The sequence below is a fragment of the Oncorhynchus masou genome, chromosome 32 (assembly GCF_036934945.1).
Source record: "Oncorhynchus masou masou isolate Uvic2021 chromosome 32, UVic_Omas_1.1, whole genome shotgun sequence".
Classification (NCBI taxonomy): domain Eukaryota; kingdom Metazoa; phylum Chordata; class Actinopteri; order Salmoniformes; family Salmonidae; genus Oncorhynchus; species Oncorhynchus masou.
Genome location: NC_088243.1, coordinates 42592267 through 42612524, shown reverse-complemented (window position 1 = coordinate 42612524; position 20258 = coordinate 42592267). Strand labels below are relative to the sequence as shown.

The following is a 20258-nucleotide window of genomic DNA, read 5'->3' as shown; positions in this document are numbered from 1 at the left end:
CAATGTGCCTCGACATGTCCTCAGTCCTTGTGCCAGATTCTAAACACAGGTCGGATTGGATAGGGATTCCCAACTAGATGTTGTGGAGCTAAGAAAGCTATACTGTATATGTTGCAGCATTATTGTGGTACTGTCACGTTCTGACCTTTATTTCCTTTGTTTTGTATTCATTATTGAGTATGGTCAGGGCGTGAGTTGGGGTGAGCAGTCTGTTTGATTTTCTATGATTTGGGGATTTCTACGTTTCGACCTAGTATGGTTCTCAATCAGAGGCAGGTGTCATTAGTTGTCTCTGATTGAGAATCATACTTTGGTGGCCTGGGTTGCACTGTTTGTTTGTGGGTGATTGTCTGTTAGTTGCTTGTGTCTGCACAGTCCTTATGATAGCTTCACGGTCTATATTCGTTTGTTTTTGTATTCAGTTTCTTTAATTAAACATTCATTATGAACACATACCACGCCGCATTTTGGTCCTCTGATCCTTCTCGCCTCTCCTCTTCAGATGAAGAGGAGGAAGATCGTGACAGGTACATTTGTATTCAAGTCTGTTGATAGAGGTTTGTGTTTGAATCGGTTACCATATTAGCCAGAATTATCTGCTTTGAGGATTAATTTGAAGCAAGTCTGAACAGGATTATTTGTTCATAAACCCAAATGTTTTTTAATTTTTTATAAGTGGTTCTAATAAACTCACTTAAGAAAACCGTTTGGTTTACGATCGGACTTGACCAAGCACACCCTGAAACGGAGTTTGCCTATTTCCAGACAGAGAACAATGGAGGTATCTACCTTTGACCTAGATTGGAGAACTGCTGCTTGCCATGAGAAATCAACAAATGATGTCATAGGAAATGGACAGAATCGCAAGTTTACACCATGGCTTTAATACTTTACTATTTTTCAAACCAACCACAATAATACAAAATATTAAGTGCCGCATGTCAAACAGAGACGTTTGCTCTTTTACAATGGTCAGTATTAAAAACAAATGATTTCAGGAATTATAAATACATTCAATTCTGTACAGTTTATGCACAACAAATTATGCACAACAAAACATTTAAAATAAATTGTCTACAAAGCTACAACTTAAAAAAAACCCACCCATTTCCCAACCTTCCACACACACACAAACCACACGCACACAAAATATTCAAGTTTGTTAGGACAGGACAATTGACTTAACCCGCATTGGGGAAGAGGCAGAAAATGCACCAACACGGAATTCATGCTCAAAAAAACATCTTGAGATGTTTTTTGTTCAGTTCGATGCGAACACAGCCCAGGGAGAAATTTGACCATGGCGTGTAATTTCGGCTCTTTCTCCCAGGTTTAAAGTACCACACACACACACATGGGGCCGAGCCTTCATTAAAAAAATATATATATATAAAAACAGGAAAAGACAAAGTGCTCTTTGTTCCCTATTATGGGTGCATGGCGAGCGTTTCAACACACAAACCACCATTTAAATCAAAGACTTCATCTAGTTTCAAAAGAAGTGGGAAATTAAAATTGCCCTCTCGTTCATTTTAATTACTGCCTAAGTCAATACACCCAGATGTTGTGGCGTATTATCATCCTTACTAGATTATTTCCTTGGAAATAAGGTTGGTTGTTACTATGAATTCTAGATACTACAGAAACACTATCAAATGCACCTTGATAGAGAAGCTTCCCGATGTGAAACCTAGCTGCCGATTCACAAGAGCAAAGCGTGATACTCTAGCCAGTCACATAGTGATCCCTAGTCTATGTCGATCGATAATATCAGGTCACCCCCCCCAAAAAAATACACTTGACCACGTCCCAAAATCGCACACTATCCCCTATGACCTCTGGTCAAAAGCAGTGCGCTGTATAGGGCACAATTTGGGATGCAACTTCTGACTTTTGGCTATGGGTCCAGAACCGCTTCGAACTAACCTCTATGACAGGGGTGTCAAACTCGTTTCATGGAGGGCCGAGTGTCTGTTGGTTTGAGTTGTTGCCTTTCAATTTGTGTACAATTAAGACCTAGACAACCAGGTGAGGAGAGTTCCTAACTAATGACCTTAACTCATCAATCAAGTACAAGGGAGGAGCAAAAACCTGCAGATTTGCCAGGGAATGAGTTTGACACCTGTGCTCTATGATTAGATGTGGACACATTCTGGCATGGGTGACAGAATACTTCACCACCTGACCTTCCATAAAGCTTGAGGCTAGATGTAGTGACCAGGTCAGGTCCCCAATATAAAACAGATGTCTTGAATACCCAACAACTACACTAACCATACTCCTAACACCTCGTTGAAACGGCACGTTAAGTTAGCGCCACAGACTCCATGTTTGGTACCTGGGTCGTGATCAGTAGGGCACAATATTTGAATACGTTTTGCAGCGGACAAATGAAATCGGTGTTCTTTATTGGCGACGTTCAGTAGTACCTCCGTTTCACTTCGGTTTTTAAAAACACAGTGAGTGATTCAACCTTCTGAAGCTGGCAAGTTACAGCTGACATAATACAATGCTGCCCCTTACTGGCCAAATATGCGCACTATAAACATTTTGACTTTTGAAGTCGCAAAGAAATCCTGAGAGTTATTAATAACACCCCCAACCCAAAATGCCCGAGTTGATTTTTTTTGCTGGTCATCAGATATGCATTTTTAAAAAAAGTGCTGTGTCTATATTTTCAAACAGCACATAGCATTTTCACACAGCACACAATAGAAACGAGACGGACAACAAACTGTCCACTATACCAATACACAAACCACAACGCTGAGCTTCATAAGCTGGACACACACAGTGCACACAAAACACACAGACCGGTGTCAATCCAGGCACTGACCTAAATCCAAACTCAAACTATACACATGTATATACAAATGAACAGACGCAAGGGGCCCGTTTTAGACAAATCATTAACGCGGAACAGACATGGCTAAAGCAAAGGTTGATGGCTTCATAGTGTAACATTTCCCCTTCACCCCATACCTCTACAGAGGACACTACTCCTTCATGAATAGGGACAGGAGTTTTCCCCTTGACCAGTTATAGCCTATATTACATTTATTCTGAGCCCTAGCTATTATAACTAGGGCTCAGAGTTGCTTAAGGTCAAGCAACATGGTCGTAACTCGGCTATAATCCGCCCTCTCCCTCCCTCAGCTATGGAGCAGGTCTCCCAGGTCGTAGGTGTCGAAGAAGTCGGATACGCCCTCGCCATCCTCCAGCCCCCAGAGGTAGTCGTCGTGGTCGAGGTGCGGCGAGAAGCTGACGAAGGGGGCGTTGGGGTCGGGGGTGAACCCGGGGCCCGGGAGCTGGTCCTCGGTCATCTGGAGCAAGCTGGGGGGCAGGCCCAGGAGGCCCTCTACATCCAGGAGGGTGGTGGGGTTGGTGGTGTTGGGGAGGGATACTGGTGCAGGTCTGGAGAGTTCAGCTGTAGGGAGAGCGGAGAGGGAGAGAGGGTGTGTTAGTGACTGGACACCTCTTACAACACACAGGACTGTTTAGAGGAGGCTGCAACGGTACAGGACGCTCAGATAGAAAGGTATTGTGCAGAACAGCTACAACTGTCTGTCATATAGAATTGGAAATCGTATCAGGTCTATTCAATTCTGTTGCTATCTGCAACATTCAGAACTTTTCACATCATTGAATAGACCTCAGCTGTATCAGACAACAAAGTCCCCCCCCCCAGTTCAGCTTACCTTCCATGGGCTCCTGCTCGACGTCAGTGTATTGGGGCTCCTGTTTGATAGTGGTGTACGGTGGTGGTGCCATGGAGAGGGAGGCAATGTGACCCAGGGGGTGATGAGGGTCGTCTTTCCTGGGGGTGGTGGTGTTCTTGACGGGGCTGGCATCCTCCAGGCCCTCCTCGGGACAGAGGTACACCTCAATGGGCCCGTTCTTACTTTTCAGGTAGATCTGTTGGGAGCCCTGTGGGTACAGGACAATAGGGAGCTGTAACAATGACGCACTATGAGAAGCGAGGGATAGTGGGCAGGATTGGTAAATGAATGGGCTTGGTTTCAAAATGTCAGAAGGGTAAAGAGTGTCATTTGTTATACAAGAGGATTGGCTTAGTAAGAAAGTATGGAGCATATCCTTGTAAGGAAGAGGTACAGGGACTGACGTTAAGGTCTGAAAGGCTCTCGCCCAGTCGGCAGGTCAGGAGTTTTTTGGGTTATGATGACCTGCCCAGAAATGTAACGACTACTGGAATTCTTTGTAATTTTGGTGGTTATCACCAATGGAATATCACTTGTCCAATGGGGCAACCACAGAGCAGGCACAACGTGCACACCCATGTCACTTGCTCCAAGTAATAGGGGCGGCGGGTAGCCTAGTGGTCAGAGCGTCGGGCCACTGTTCCCCGGTAGGCCCTCAACCGCAAAGGTAGCTGGATCGAATCCCCGAGCTGACAAGGTAAAAAAATCTGTCGTTCTGCCCCTGAACAAGGCAGTTAACCCGCTGTTCCTCAGTAGGCCATCAGAATTTGATCTCCTCTGACTTGCCTAGTTAAATAAAGGTTACACATAAGGCAATCCTTGGAACGGTCACTGTGTCCTTTTTCCATGTCTGTTTAAGGTGTACTGTATTGTTTTTTTCAAAAGGCCAGGTACTAACTGAACTTGTCCAGTACGGTGTGCCCAAATGAACACTACCCAGCTCTCCATCTATGATGACTAGATGACCACTCACCTCCGAGGACTCAGGCACCTCCAGCTTGGTTTCTGACGGGGCCTTGACGGCGATGACCGTCTGGTCCTGCAGGCTGGCTATAGACCTGATGTCCTGGTAGGTGACGTAACCTAGTTGTCCCTGGTTGTCCCCGTGTTCGGTCAACTCCTTGAGCTGGGTGCTGCTGGACGTGATCAGGTCTTCCAGGGCCTTCTCGGCCCTCTCCAGCTCTCCCAGCTCCTTCCTCAGGGCGCGAGACTTCTCGCCGCTGCTGGCCGAGCCCTCGAACACGCCACCCACCCTAATAAAATGGTTTTGATTTTTATGATGAGCCACCACAGAGTACATGCTTTGTACATCATGGTATAGATAGATCATGGTCAGGTGAAGTTGGAACTTTCAACACGTGTTAAAAAAAACAAAAAAAACCCTGATTGTCTTTAGATTACAGAGCAAGGTGGACCTATCAATATTGCACCAAGGAGTAGGAGCTAAGGAGTTGACAATGGAATTGGGCCCACCTCCTACGGCCAAAGAATGAGAAGTTACTTGTCCTAAGTGTGGACTTGTCCTTAAGTGTACTTGTCCTAAGTGTCCTACTCACATCCACTGGATGTTGTTCTTGGACTTCTTGCGGATCAGCTGCACGCCCTCTAGCACGTTGGTGATGTCATAGATGCGTCTCTTCTGCACCTCGAGGACCTCGGTGGCCCAGTTGAGGTCCAGCACGCCGTCAGGTGACTCGCTCAGCAGGCCAACAAACTTCTTGGTCAGCAGACCCAGGGAGGTGTCGTAGCGCGTCCGCTCACCGGGGGACTTGGGCGCTGAGGGTCAAGGGTCATACAAGGGACGGGGTAAGAGAGTGGATTTGGGCACGGTCTACGTATTCAATAATATGTGGAATAGACATATGTGAACTCAATATTATGGATTGGAAAAGATCTACATGTAGCTTGTGTGTTTTAAGTATAAAGGATGGATGATTATGTTGTCTCGCTTTATGCAACCTGTCACTTATTTGGTAATGGAGACAGTAGGGGGCAGTCTTTTTTTCACTGATGCAGACACTTACTTTTGGGACTAGAGATTCTGGCTGTGGCCACACCCCCCTTTCCTTTGGGGGTCCTGAAGTCTGGGAGGTAGAGAGGGTCCTCCAGGTCTAGCTTCCTCTTGGCCTGGGGGGGTTGGGGGGCACAAAGAAGAGGAAAAAAGGGGTTAAAGACACTCCTTCTCAAGCTACATGTCCCAATAATATCTCCTTTCTCCTGAAGTTGACAACATAGGCATGGGCTAGAGAGTCTTGCACTATGCATCTACAACCTTTCATTTCCGTTTTAAATGGGAGTGAACAAGTGCACACTCTGTGAGAAAGGACGGATTGTTAGGATGCAGGGAGTCTATTGGAACCATTCCCCAGTTTGAATGCGTAACAAGTCCACTTGTCATGTAACTATGTCCTATGGAGCTGTAGATCATGAGGATAGGATGGTAGCAGGCCATAGAATAAAGCCCAGCCCGTCCACTGTGGTGTGAGATCTGTGCTGTCAGTATGCTAATGCTAATTGTGGCTGTTGAAAAGCGACAAGTCGTAATTGTGGTGGTGGTCTCAAGAACTGTGACAAAGGCCATAACATTCTCAAGCACTTCTAATGAGGGGAGAGTGTGTGTGTGTGTGTGTGACCACCCCACTGCCCGCCAAACGCCACTCGCTGACCACATCCCCCTGTTTCTTCTCCTCATGACCCCCCCACTACTCCTCCATTCCTCCCCCCCCCATCACTCCTCCTTTGCCCCCCCCCCCTCACTCCTCCTTTTCCCCCCGTGGCCCCCTCACTTGTCCTTTTGTCCTCTTTTCTTTAAAAAGAACACAGGCAGCCTGCCACATTCCCAACCATCACATCTCCCACCCCTTGCACGAGGACTCAATCAGTAGGTGACCAACACACACACACACACACACGGATTAACCACTGCTATCATACACAATCTTATGGACGCACACAAATAAATAAGACCACCTACACACACCTCCGATTTTGCATCACACGTATTCACCACTGTGCTACGGTCCTTTTAACTGACTGCTATTATCTCATAGAACAAAATGTATAAGATCTCCTAAGCCTGTGTTAACCTCAGACTATTTTCAGGGATGGCTGGACGAATCAGGGGTAACTTATTTCCGGGTTTTAGAACTAGAAGCCGGCGAGCTCTATTAGACAATGCTGTGCGGATCTGATCCCACCTCCCATTTTAACCTTGCAACCTCAGTGGAAATGATACCTGCCAATCAACATTGTCCCTCAAGCTTGGTTGTGGCTAACTCCCGTTGTTGTACAGACTAGTATGGCAAGCAAGCGATTGTGATAATGTAATTTATACCATGGAAAAGGGTAGAACCTACTTACAGTATATGTTTGCATCAAATGACCTCCTTTAAAAAGTCGTGTAATGATTATTAGCGCTGTGCGATTAACTGAAATGTAGGATATTTTTCGGTTTTTAAACAACCAATTGACTGACATTGGTTCAATTATTTGAATTCCATTTCGTTCAGTATTTCTCTGTGAGCTCAATGCACACATGGCGCAGTTTCTGTAGACAGATCAAGCCTGAACTGTAGTAGTAGGAAGTTGTTTCCAACAGACCAATAATCTACAGAGTTTAGTGCAGAAAACGTGGTAATTATTACAATTACCATAATCCATTGAGCGCCGACCGTTGTGTATATAAAAAAAATATGCCCGCTGCCTAAAAGGAGACCGAAGAATGCCGATCGTGATTGATAGTTGGTTGATAGCAGTCATCATGCCATTTCTACTTTAAAGTACTACGAAAATAGTGATTTTGTCAGACGGCATAGGCCGCAACTCTACAAAAAGTTAAGGTAAAATAATGTGAGCAAATGATGGTTAAATGAACTGATAATCAGTCATGGGCAGTGACTACCATCATGTGACTTTTATTAGGCCCAATTGTTTTTATTCGGTGTCGTTACAGCATACAACCCACATAATGCGCCGTGCATTTAATGTTTTTTTTTTAAATTTATTTATTTATAGAAACCGAAATCAGTGACTATTTTCTTATACTCGAACCGAAACTGAACCAAGGAGAAGTGTAAAGGCTATTGAAAGAGAGAAATTAAAACCACAACCCGAAGTCTAACAGATCTAACTTCTAATTTCCAAACGTTTTCCAACTTAGGACGTTATGGATTCGATCGAGGTGTTCCATGTTATTTTCGCTGTGGAACGAGCGCGTATCTCCTGCACTGAAAGATGTCGGGTTAGAACGGAAGGATCCTGAGCCTTTCTGCTGCTGGAAGAGGACTGCAGATGGTTTACTATGGTTTATTATTATTAGACACGCTGAGTCCAAAAATGGGAGGTTTCAAAAAAATAATAATAATCTTACTAGGATTTTAGAACACCCCCATACTGCAGCAATGGCATGCCCCACTCCATTCCAACACACTAAATTAGGACCAGATTATAAATCAGCTCAGTGGCAGTGGGGGGGAACCAAGCAGAACATTGAACATCTGCCCTGGGGTACCGCATGTACTGCTGGTTGAAGACAGAGAGGGAAGTGGTGTTACCCCCCCAGAGATGTGTGTGTACACACACACACACACACACACACACACATAATCTCTTGTTTTACAAACCACACACACACGCCAGATCACAGTTGGAGAGAGGGCCTGTCAAATCAGACTCTGCTCTGCTTCAGTGTGGCTACAGACACAACCCAGCATGTGCCACGAAGGCCACATGTCCACAAGCTTCAAATCAAACCACGGCATAACCTGTGACGCATGTCATGATCTGACGCTGCAATGGGCCTGATGTACTAAGTAAAGTCATTACAGTACAACTAGACACACAGACTACAGGGTAGAATTAAACAAATGTGTAGTTTTAACTACTGTCGTTTTAACTATCACCTATGGTTTTAATTGCACCGGTTCTCTTTTTTTCTAACCATGAATAGGTTTGAATCCAGGCTGTGTAACATCAGGCTGTGATTGGGAGTCCCATAGGGAAGGGTGCACCATTGGCCCAGCGTCGTCCGGGTTTGGCCAGGGTTTGTTCTTAACTGACTTACATTTACATTTACGTCATTTGGCAGACGCTCTTATCCAGAGCGACTTACAAATTGGTGAATTCACCTTATGACATCCAGTGGAACAGCCACTTTACAATAGTGCATCTAAATCATTTAAGGGGGGGTGAGAAGGATTACTTTATCCTATCCTAGGTATTCCTTAAAGAGGTGGGGTTTCAGGTGTCTCCGGAAGGTGGTGATTGACTCCGCTGTCCTGGCGTCGTGAGGGAGTTTGTTCCACCATTGGGGGCCAGAGCAGCGAACAGTTTTGACTGGGCTGAGCGGGAACTGTACTTCCTCAGTGGTAGGGAGGCGAGCAGGCCAGAGGTGGATGAACGCAGTGCCCTTGTTTGGGTGTAGGGCCTGATCAGAGCCTGGAGGTACTGCGGTGCCGTTCCCCTCACAGCTCCGTAGGCAAGCACCATGGTCTTGTAGCGGATGCGAGCTTCAACTGGAAGCCAGTGGAGGGAGCGGAGGAGCGGGGTGACGTGAGAGAACTTGGGAAGGTTGAACACCAGACGGGCTGCGGCGTTCTGGATGAGTTGTAGGGGTTTAATGGCACAGGCAGGGAGCCCAGCCAGCAGCGAGTTGCAATAATCCAGACTTGCCTGGTTAAATAAAATAAAAATAAAAACTCCTATCCCTTAGTAAACCATACTTTACTACAGTAGATCTGAGAGGAGATTTGAGAATGTGAGCAGCATGTGGATTTGAACTAGAGAGAGAGAGAGAGAGAGAGAGGATGACATTGTCCCTCTGTCCTCCACCACATGTCCACCTGTCTGTCAGTGACATATGGCACAGCCACACACAGCAGGTGGCAGGGAAAGACAACAAGAGAACCTGTCTAACCCATTGCGCGCGCACACACACACACACGTTCATTTCAGGGGCTACTATATATTGCTATTACTAGGCCTAGGCTAGATTATGGTCTAATTACTGTACTTGTCTTTCACACACAATCGCATCAGTTAAGATTTTCGTTACGCCAACTTGCAGGTAAAGCAGACATTAGTAGTTTACCAGTAAGCCTACTACCTATGGTAAATACAAAACATTTGTAATAAAAATATAAATGTTCCCCTCTAACGTGTTCAACCTGCATTAAGGCATGACTTCTCCTTTTGACCAAGGAAGGAAATGCCTCAGTGGCAAACCAGAGGAGCGATTGAGGAAAAGATAGCACCGATCACACTCTTAAAATCCCCCCCCCCCCACCACCTCATTAAAATGTGACCCTGTGTCATCTTCTGGAGACAAGTCTAAATGCAACCTGTCAAATAAAGCCCATGTGGTGGTTAAAATGGCCGCCTTGCATTGTATCTTACTCGAATAGGCCTCCCCTTGAACATTTTACCACAGTTTTGCAGGGGCCCGGCTTAGGTCTGTGAGTTTGTTTGTAGTGAGGTTGACCGGGGAGTCAGTGCTTCGCCTTTTGGCGTGTGAAAATACAAGGCTTATGTCAGCTAGCATACCACAGGCGAGGGAGAGAAAAAAAAAAAGAAAAAAATCACTCAACCACTAAATTTCAACACAAAGTTATGTACAGAGAGATACAGAACATAACGAGTCACACACACACACACACACACAATACATCAAGGTAAAACAATGTCACGCTCAAACATAGTGAGTGAACAGCTAACTACAGCAATTGTCAACACATTAGCAGGCCATTGCTGGCGCTCTACTTAAGTATATTTACATGGTCCCCCGTGGGGCTCAGTTGGTAGAGCATGGCGTTTGCACGGGTGGCGGGTTTGATTCCCACAGGGGACCGGTACGAGAAATGCAGATGAAAATGTATGCACTTACATTGACAAGAGTGTCTGCCAAATGACATAAACGTATTTAAAATACACCGAGTCCCTCCTTCACAACCCTGTTCTTGATTTCCATGACACATTGCGTCACAATGTCGCAACCCACAGCCGTTATTGCCTCATTCTAAGACGGCGACTAAGCGTCCTCACCCTAAATGTGCATGCACGTTTGACTGTCCTTCCACCCCTCTAACTCACGCCATTTCAACAGATATGACTGGATTTTCCCTCCAGAGGCATTTCACAAATCTGTGTCACATGAACCAAATGCTTTCAACTGACTCACTTCCAGCTACTAGTGTGTGTGCGTGCGTGTGTAAACCTTCTCGTTCTTCAAACACCGGTTCAGTTAAGTAGAACCTAACGTTCAAGACAAGGAAGAGTTTCAATGTGTGACAAAAAGACCCATTCAACACCAAGCTAGCCTATGTCCCTCACACATACAAAAAAGACAACCCCATTCCCCATGCTACTGGGGAAGGGAGCAGACCAAAAAGAGAAGAAGGAACTCAAGATAACAGAGAAAGAGAGCTTTTGGCTGGAGTGTAAACAAGGGGCAAAGTGGGCAATCTCACAGCCCAGCACCCTGAGCCCTAGCCTGAATAGAAGCTCACCATATGGGAGTCCCAGAGAACGGTGAGGGCATAGGCAATGATGACATGAGGTAGTGATGTGTGGGGGTGAGAGAGATCAGGGGGTCACTAGCACGTCACCGAAACCTACAGTACTTTATTTTTTAAAACTATTTTCTACATTGTAGAATAATAGTGAAGACATCAAAACTATGAAATAACAAATATGGAATCATGTAGTAACCAAAAAAAGTGCTAAACAAATCTAAATAGATTTTATATTTGAGAATCTACAGAGTACCCACCCTTTGCATCTGACAGTTTTGCACACGCTTGGCATTCTCTCAACCAGCTTCATGAGGTAGTCACCAGGAATGCATTTCAATTAACAGGTGTGCCTTGTTAAAAGTTACTTTGTGGAATTTCTTTCCTTTTTTTTCACCTTTATTTAACCAGGTAGGCTAGTTGAGAACAAGTTCTCATTTACAACTGCGACCTGGCCAAGATAAAGCAAAGCAGTGCGACAAAAACAACAGAGTTACACATGGGATAAACAAACGTACAGTCAAAAACAATAGAAAAATATATGTACAGTGTGTGCAAATGTAGTAAGGTTAGGGAGGTATGGCAATCAATAGTTGTGGCGAAATAATTACAATTTAGCATTAACACTGGAGTGATGGATGTGCAGATGATGGCCAAGTAGAGATAATGGGGTGCAAAATTGCAACAAAAATAACAATATGTGGATGAGGTAGTTGGGTGTGCTATTTACAGATGGGCTGTGTACAGGTACAGTGATCGGTAAGCTGTTCTGACAGCTGATGCTTAAAGTTAGTGAGGGAGATACAAGTCTCCAGCTTCAGCGATTTTTGCAATTCGTTCCAGTCATTGGCAGCAGAGAACTGTAAGGAAAAGCAGCCAAAGGAGGTGTTGGCGTTCGGGAATATGTAGCGAGGGCCAGCCAACGAGAACATGCAGGTCGCAGTGGTGGGTAGTATATGTGGCTTTGGTAACAGAAAAGGATGGACGTTGATAGACTACATCCAATTTGCTGAGTAGAGTGTTGAGGCTATTTTGTAAATGACATCGCCGAAGTCAAGAATCGGTAGGATAATCAGTTTTACGAGGGTATGTTTGCCAGCATGAGTGAAGGAGGCTTTGCTACGAAATAGGAAGCCGAGTCTAGATTTAATTTTGGATTGGAGATGCTTAATGTGAGTCTGGAAGGAGAGTTTACAGTCTAACCAGACACCTAGGTATTTGTACCTGTCCACATATTCTAAGTCAGAACCGTCCAGAGTAGTGATGCTAGGCGGGCGGGCAGGTGCGGCCAGAAATCGGTTGAAGAGCATGCATTTAGCTTTACTAGCATTAAGAGCAGTTGGAGGCCACGAACAGAGTGTTGTATGACATTGGTCCTAAATTAACATAAGCTTAAAGGCCGCTCAGCAAGGAAGAAGCCATTGCTCCAAAACCACCATAAAAAAAGCCAGACTACGGTTTGAAACTGCACATGGGGACAAAGATCGTACTGTTGGAGAAATGTCCTTTGGTCTGATGAACCAAAAATAGAACTGTTTGGCCATAATGACCATTGTTATGTTTGGAGGAAAAAGGGGGAGGCTAGCAAGCCGAAGAACACCATCCCAACCGTGAATCACAGGGATGGCAGCATCATGTTGTGTGGGTGCTTTGTTGCAGGAGGGACTGGTGCTCTTCACAAAATAGATGGCATCATAAGAAGGGAAATATTGGATATATTGAAGCAGCATCTCAAGACATCAGTTAAAGCTTGTTTGCAAATGGGTCTTCCAAATGGAAAATGACCCCCAAGCATCTTCCAAAGTTGTGGCAAAATGGCTTAAGGAGAACAAAGTCAAGGTATTGGAGTGGCCATCACAAAGCCCTGACCTCAATCCTATAGAACATTTGTGGGCAGAACTGAAAAAGCTGGTGCGAGCAAGGAGGCCTACAAACCTGACTCAGTTACACCAGCTCTGTCAGGAAGAATGGGACAAAATTCACGCAACTTATTGTTGGGAAGCTTGTGGAAGGCTACCCAAAACATTTGACCCAGGTTAAACAATTTAAAGGCAATGCTACCAAATACTAATTGAGTGTATTTAAACTTCTGACCCACTGGGAATGTGATGAAAGAAATAAAAGCTGAAATATATCACTTATTATTCTGACATTTCACATTCTTACAATAAACTGGTGATCCTGACTGAGTTGCTGCGTGGGGTGCAGAGCTGTTGGCCGGGGTAGGGGTTGCTAGGTGGAAAGCATGGCCAGCAGTAGAAAAATGCTTGTGGAAATTCTCGATTATCGCAGATTTATCGGTGCTGACAGTATTTCCTAGCCTCAGTGCAGTGGGCAGCTGGGAGGAGGCGCTCTTATTCTCCATAGACTTTAGTGTCTCTCAACTTTTTGGAATTTGTGCTACTGGATGCAAATTTGTTTGAAAAGGCTAGCCTTTGCTTTCCTAACTGACTGTGTATATTGGTTCCTGACTTCCCTGAAAAGTTGCATATTACGTGGGCTATTCAATGCTAATGCTGTATGTCATAGGATGTTTTTGTGCTGGTCAAGGGCAGTGAAGTCTGGAGTGAACCAAGGGCTATATCTATTCTTAGTTCTAAAATATTTTGAATGGGGCATGCTTATTTAAGATGGTGAGGAAAGCACTTTTAAAGAACAACCAGGCATTCTCTACTGACGGGATGAGGTCAATATCCTTCTAGGATACACGGGCCAGGACAATTAGAAAGGCCTGCTCGCTGAAGTGTTTTAGGGGGCGTTTGACAGTGATGAGGGGTGGTCGTTTGACTGCGGGCCCCTTACGGATGCAGGTAATGAGGCAGTAAGCGCTGAGATCCTGGTTGAAGACAGCAGAGGTGCATATAGAGGGCAATTCGGTCAGGATGATATCTATGAGGGTGCCCATGTTTACAGATTTAGGGTTGTACCTGGTAGGTTCCTTGATAATTTGTTTGAGATTGAGGGCATCTAGTTTAGTTTGTTGTACAGCCGGGGTGCTAAACATATGCCAGTTTAGGTCACCTAACAGTACGAACTCTGAAGATAGATGAGTTTCAGCCAATCAGTTGTGTTGTGACAAAGTAGGGCTGGAATACAGAAGATGGTCTTTTACCAAATAGGGCTAAGTCCTTATGGCAAGAACAGCTCAAATAAGCAAAGAGGAACAACAGTCCATCATTACTTTAACCTCTTACACTTATGGTGGCGCTATTTCATTTTTGGAAGAAAAACGTTCCCGTTTTAAACAAGATATTTTGTCACAAAAAGATGCTCGACTATGCATATAATTGCTACTGTTCGAAAGAAAACACTCTGACGTGTCCAGAAATACAAATATCTTCTCTGTGCGTGCCCTTTAACGTGAGCTTCAGGCAAAACCAAGATGACTTGGCATCCAGGAAATGACAAGGATTTTTGAGGCTCTGTCTTTCATGATCTCCTTATATGGCTGTGAACGCAAGAGGAATGAGTCTGCCCTTTGTCGTTTCCCCAAGGTGTCTGCAGCATTGTGACGTATTTGTAGGCAGATCGTTGGAAGATTGACCATAAGAGACCACATTTACCACGTGTCCGCCCGGTGTCCTGCGCCGAAATTGGTGCGCAAAAGTCACCTGCCAGTATTTTTCCATGGGGCACAGAGAGAGAAGCAAGCTTCCATGAACTGCATGTCAATGAAGAGATATGTGAAAAAACACCTTGAGGATTGATTCCAAACAACGTTTGCCATGTTTCGGTCGATATTATGTAGTTAATCCGGAAAAAGTTTCACGTTGTAGGTGACTGCATTTTCGGTTCGTTTCGGTAGCCAGGCGCAATGTAGAAAACGGAACGATTTCTCCTACACACAGACGCTTTCAGGAAACACTGCGCATTTGGTATGTGGCTGGGAGTCTCCTCATTGAAAACATCAGAAGCTCTTCAAAGGTAAATGATTTTATTTATTTGGTTATCTGGCTTTTGTGAAAATGTTGCGTGCTACATGCTACACAAAATGCTATGCTAGCTTTGCATACTCTTACACAAATTAGTCAATTTCTATGGTTCAAAAGCATATTTTGAAAATCTGAGATGACAGTGGTGTTAAGAAAAGGCTAAGCTTGAGAGCAAACGCATTATTTTAATTTTATTTGCGATTTTCAGAAATCGTTAACGTTGCGTTATGCTAATGAGCCTGAGGCTTAGTCACAATCCCGGATCCGGGATGGGGAGTTTCTTAAGACATAAAGGTCAGTCAATCTGGAAAATTTCAAGAACTTTGAAAGTTTCTTCAAATGCAGTCACAAAAACCATCAAGCGCTATGATGAAACTGGCTCTAATGAGGACTGCCAAAGGAAAGGAAGACCCAGAGTTACCTCTGCTGCAGAGGATAAATTCATTAGAGTTACCAGCCTCAGAAATTACAGCCCAAATAAATGCTTTACAGTGTCAACTGTTCAGAAGAGCATGAATCAGGCCTTCATGGTCGTATTGCTGCAAAGAAACCACTACTAAAGGACACCAATAAGAAGAGCCTTGCTTGGGCCAAGAAACACAAGCAATAGACAGACTGGTGGAAATCTGTCCTTTGGTCTGATGAGTCCAAATTTCCGATTTTTGGTTCCAACCGCCATGTCTTTGAGACGCAGAGTACATGAACGGATGATCTCTGCATGTGTAGTTCCCACCGTGAAGCATGGAGGTGGTGTGATGCTGTTTTACTGGTGATACTGTCAGTGATTTATTTAGAATTCAAGGGACACTTAACCAGCATGGCTACCACAGCATTCTGCAACGATATGCCATCTCATCTGGTTTGCGCTTAGTACGACTATAATTTGTTTTTCCAACAGGACAATGACCCAACACACCTCCAGGCTGCATAAGGGCTATGTGACCAAGAGGGAGAGTGACAGAGTGCTGCATCGGATGACCTGGCCTCCACAAAAAAAAATATGTTTTTGTTTGAATTATTTCACCTTTATTTAACCAGGTAGGCCAGTTGAGAACAAGTTCTCATTTACAACTGCGACCTGGTCAAGATAAAGCAAAGCAGTGATACAAAAACAACACAGAGTTACACATGGGAGAAACAGAAGTACAAACAAAAGTACAGTACACTTACCCAACCTTAACCCAATTGGGATGGTTTGGGATGAGTTGGACCGCAGAGTGATGGAAAAGCAGCCAACAAGTGCTCAGCATATGTGGGAACTCCTTCAAGACTGTTAGAAAAGCATTACAGCTGAAGCCGGTTGAGAGAATGCCAAGAGTGTGCAAAGCTGTCAAGGCAAAGGGTGGCTACTTTGAAGATTTGTTTAACACTTTTGGTTACTACATGATTCCATGTGTAATTTCACAGCTTTGATGTCTTCACTATATTCTACAATGCAGAAAATAGTGAAAATAAAGTAAAACCCTTGAATGAGTAGGTGTGTCCAAACTTTTGACTGGTACTGTATGTGTCAAACTGAAACCAGAGAGCACTCCTTGACCTTCTGTCTTGTTTTTCAACTCGGGAGTAAAACTCTGTCAAACATTTACGAGTTAGTTGTAGCATCATCGTCACAGAAAACACAGTATTTCACAGCTCGCCAATCATTCAAACATCATCATAGCAGCAACCACTATAAATATGACACAGTGGGGATATATCACCTCAGGTTATCTATAATGAACTATTAATTAACTCTAGATTTTTCTTCCACTTGAGTGTAGGAGTGCCCTAATACAATATCAAGGTGAATATGACTAGGATGCCGTTTGACCAGTTGTTAGTCTCTGCCAAGTTGTAAGTATCCATGACAATCTGTGAAGTGGTCCTGTATGGCACAGTTGATCGAGCATGCTGCTTGTACTGCCAGGGTTGTGGGTTCAATTCCCGGGGCCACCCATACATAAAATGTATGCAAGCATGACTAAGTTGCTTTAGATAAAAGTGTCTGCTAAATGACATATATTATATAAGTATCTGTGAGTGACCCAGATTTGAGATGAATTCTACTCCCATTTTCCCAACGAGAATGACTTCAGCAGGGAGAAGGATAATGGCTCCTTCACAGTGAGAATGATAATGGCTCCTTCACAGTGTAACCCAAAGTGTTTACGAGTAACAGGGCATGGCAAGAGGATGTCCTGCTCTACCACTTCTTCTGACACAATTATCATTACCATGTTTCCAGGGCAAGTATAGCCTCTCTGCCCACTGTGCTTTACAGACAATATAAGGAAATTATTGCCTGCTGAGGCTGACATTCTGTTGTTAATCATAACTAGTGTCAGGATAGAGTTATTGTTTACCATAACCCCCTGACCCTAGTTCTGACCATGAATCGACCCGACGAGGAAAAACTCTGGGCCCCCAGTTATAGGCTATAACTAGTTGTAATCTAGCAGTAACTAGTTTTATAACAAAATGTTCCTGGTCATTAAAAGCTCATGGTCCTAATCCTAAAAGTAGGATAGAGAGGGGCGATGAATACCCTGATCGCCTGACCTAGCGTCTTGGTCAGACTTGGCCTAGAATAGGAAGTAGACATTAGGACAATGGCGAGTAATACACAATGGAAATTGCAGTAGCCCAGACATGTGACTAGCCAAGTTAATGCCATTGTATTAGCGCAAAGCACAGGAGTAGTGCTCCCCTCAATATTTAGTCCTGAAGACAATATCAGCCTGGACACACACACTGAACCCTGGGTGTGTATGTTAATCAGCAACATGTCATTATCTCCCTGTGTGTGTGTGTGTGTGTGAGAACATACAAATTATGTCAACTCCCAAGAAAAGTGAGTGGTTGTCCAGCTGTGACCTGTGACCTTTGTGGATGGACACAAACAGGTTGAGCCGGGTGTGTATATGACCTGGCTTGGTTGGTTAGTGACAGCTGGGGGCTATGGCTAAACAATGTGTTAAGCTAAATCGCATTTTTCAGCAAATGACTTGCATTGGCTGATTGGGCATTATGAAACCAGTTTCCTGTCCAGATGGTGCATCTCCTTGTTCATGTAAGGTTTAACTAACATGGTCCAAGTACACCAAGACAGTCGTGAAGCGGGCCCGACAAAACCTATTCCCCCGCAGGAGACCGAAAAGATTTGGCATGGGTCCTCAGATCCTCAAAACGTTTTACAGCTGCACCATCGAGACCATCCTGACAGGTTGCATCGCTGCCTGGTATGGCAACTGCTCTGCATCTGACCGCAAGACGCTTCAGAGGGTAGGGCATACGGCCCAGTACATCACTGGGGCCAAGCTTCTTGCCATCCAGGCGGTGTCAGAGGAAGGCCCTAAAAATGGTCAAAGACCCCTGCCATCCTAGTCATAGAATGTTCTCTCTGCTACCACACTGCAAGCGGTACCGGAGCATCAAGTCTAGGTCCAAAGAGGCTCCTAAACAGCTTCTACCCCCAAGCCATAAGACCTCCCCTACACTGCTGCTACTCTCTGTTATCTAATAACTCTACCTACATGTACATAATTACCTGGACACAAGTTACCCTGCACATTGACTCTGTACCGGTACCTCCTGTATATAACCCCGCTATTGTTATTTACTGCTGCATTTAATTATTTGTTATTCTTCTCTTACTTTTTGAACCATAAATTGACATTTAGAATGAGAAATCACCCTGTGCTTGACAGTTTTTAAATGTTAAGCACAACTCCGACAAAATATATTCATACCGGTGGAATTTAAGAATATTTTGCCCATCATTTAACGTATTGTATAGTCAATAACGTTAATTATCAAGTAGATAACAGTAATATCGATTGTTGGTAGTTTCTTAACTTTTTAAAAGTCTTACCGGGAGTCTGCCGGAGGATGATCTGATGGGTTTAGCTTCAGGTCCATGGGGAGTTGCATAGAGGCAGTTCACCCTTTGTTCGGCCGCTGTCGTGTTGCAGATTTGGGTGAAGTATCCTGCCGGTACCGAGTTCATCGGTGAACTGCATAACCCGGTGCTGAAGAATTCTGTCTTCACTCCAGACAAAACTTTATTCTGTGAACACGACAATCCTCCTCCTACAGCACCTCGGCCAGACGCAGGAGAAACGCCTTTGGGCAGCCGCATCATTTTAGTAAATTTAAATAACGACTGTGTTCAAATTCAAATACGTAGCTACTAGCAAAACTAAAATATCCCAGAAAACTGTATTCACGACAGTGAATGAAAGGAGTTGGAGTTTACGATACGACGTGGAAGCGATGTCCGAAGAATTTCATAAAAATACTATTTAGTTAATGATGTGCAAAATGCATAAGTGAAATAGAAAATCACCAGAGATATCCTGTGCTTGAGTAGTTTCTGAAATTAAACGTCTTGCATTGCAACCGATATTATCCTTGATGTGTCCAGTTGAGAGAGAACGTAGATTTTGCCTAGTTAGCTAATGATTTAATAGCTAAATAAATAAACAACAAGTATATTTGCAAGTCCAGAATGGGTAAACTTTGACGTTTACGTCTTGAGAAGCAGAATCCTTCAGAAATACAAGGTTTAGGAGTATTCTTCAGATGTTCCGTAGAAAAGTTACTGCCACGGTCGGGTTCTCTGTCCAGCTAAAAAGCTTAGCTCTTGACACAAGGGAATTGGAGTTCCGAAGAACAGCTTTTTAGCGCCAAATTTCGTCCCGCGAAATTTGGATCTCCCGCGGTTAGAGCGCATCTTTGATTGGTCCACAGCAAATTCAATTGTTACATTGCGTAGATATTTGCATAAAACAGTTGGCGCGGGGCGTACCCAGCCTTAAAGGAATAGTATGTCTATGTGAGGTCATTTTAGGGACAAAGTTAGCTATTTCGAATCAAAAATGTTAAATAATAACATGCTTTTATAACCTACTGGATAAGCAGTACGACATGAGGAGCAAATGCATCTAAATATTATTTTATTTCCTCTCTATAGAGTACAATTATGTAGGCCTAGTCAACCCTGATGTATTATAGACCCCCCCCATAATATCTCATTGTAAGAAAAACTCATCTGAATCAAATCAGCCTTCCTTTTAGTAAACTGTGTATAAATCAATAAAACAATCAAGTGAAGTTCTATG

General features: G+C 44.1%; 1 protein-coding gene across 1 annotated transcript; it reads right to left on the bottom strand.

Moving 5' to 3' along the window:
- Positions 1-861: 861 nt before the first annotated feature.
- LOC135526090 (transcription factor E2F2-like) lies at positions 862-19791 on the bottom strand. The gene is made up of 6 exons (XM_064954182.1): positions 19010-19791; positions 5744-5846; positions 5276-5495; positions 4693-4972; positions 3699-3927; positions 862-3427 (listed from the first exon to the last, which is right to left on the bottom strand). Exons 1-6 carry the CDS (start codon positions 19277-19279, stop codon positions 3153-3155), a joined length of 1377 nt encoding a protein of 458 aa, XP_064810254.1. The 5' UTR covers positions 19280-19791; the 3' UTR covers positions 862-3152.
- Between the last annotated feature and the right edge of the window lie 467 nt (positions 19792-20258).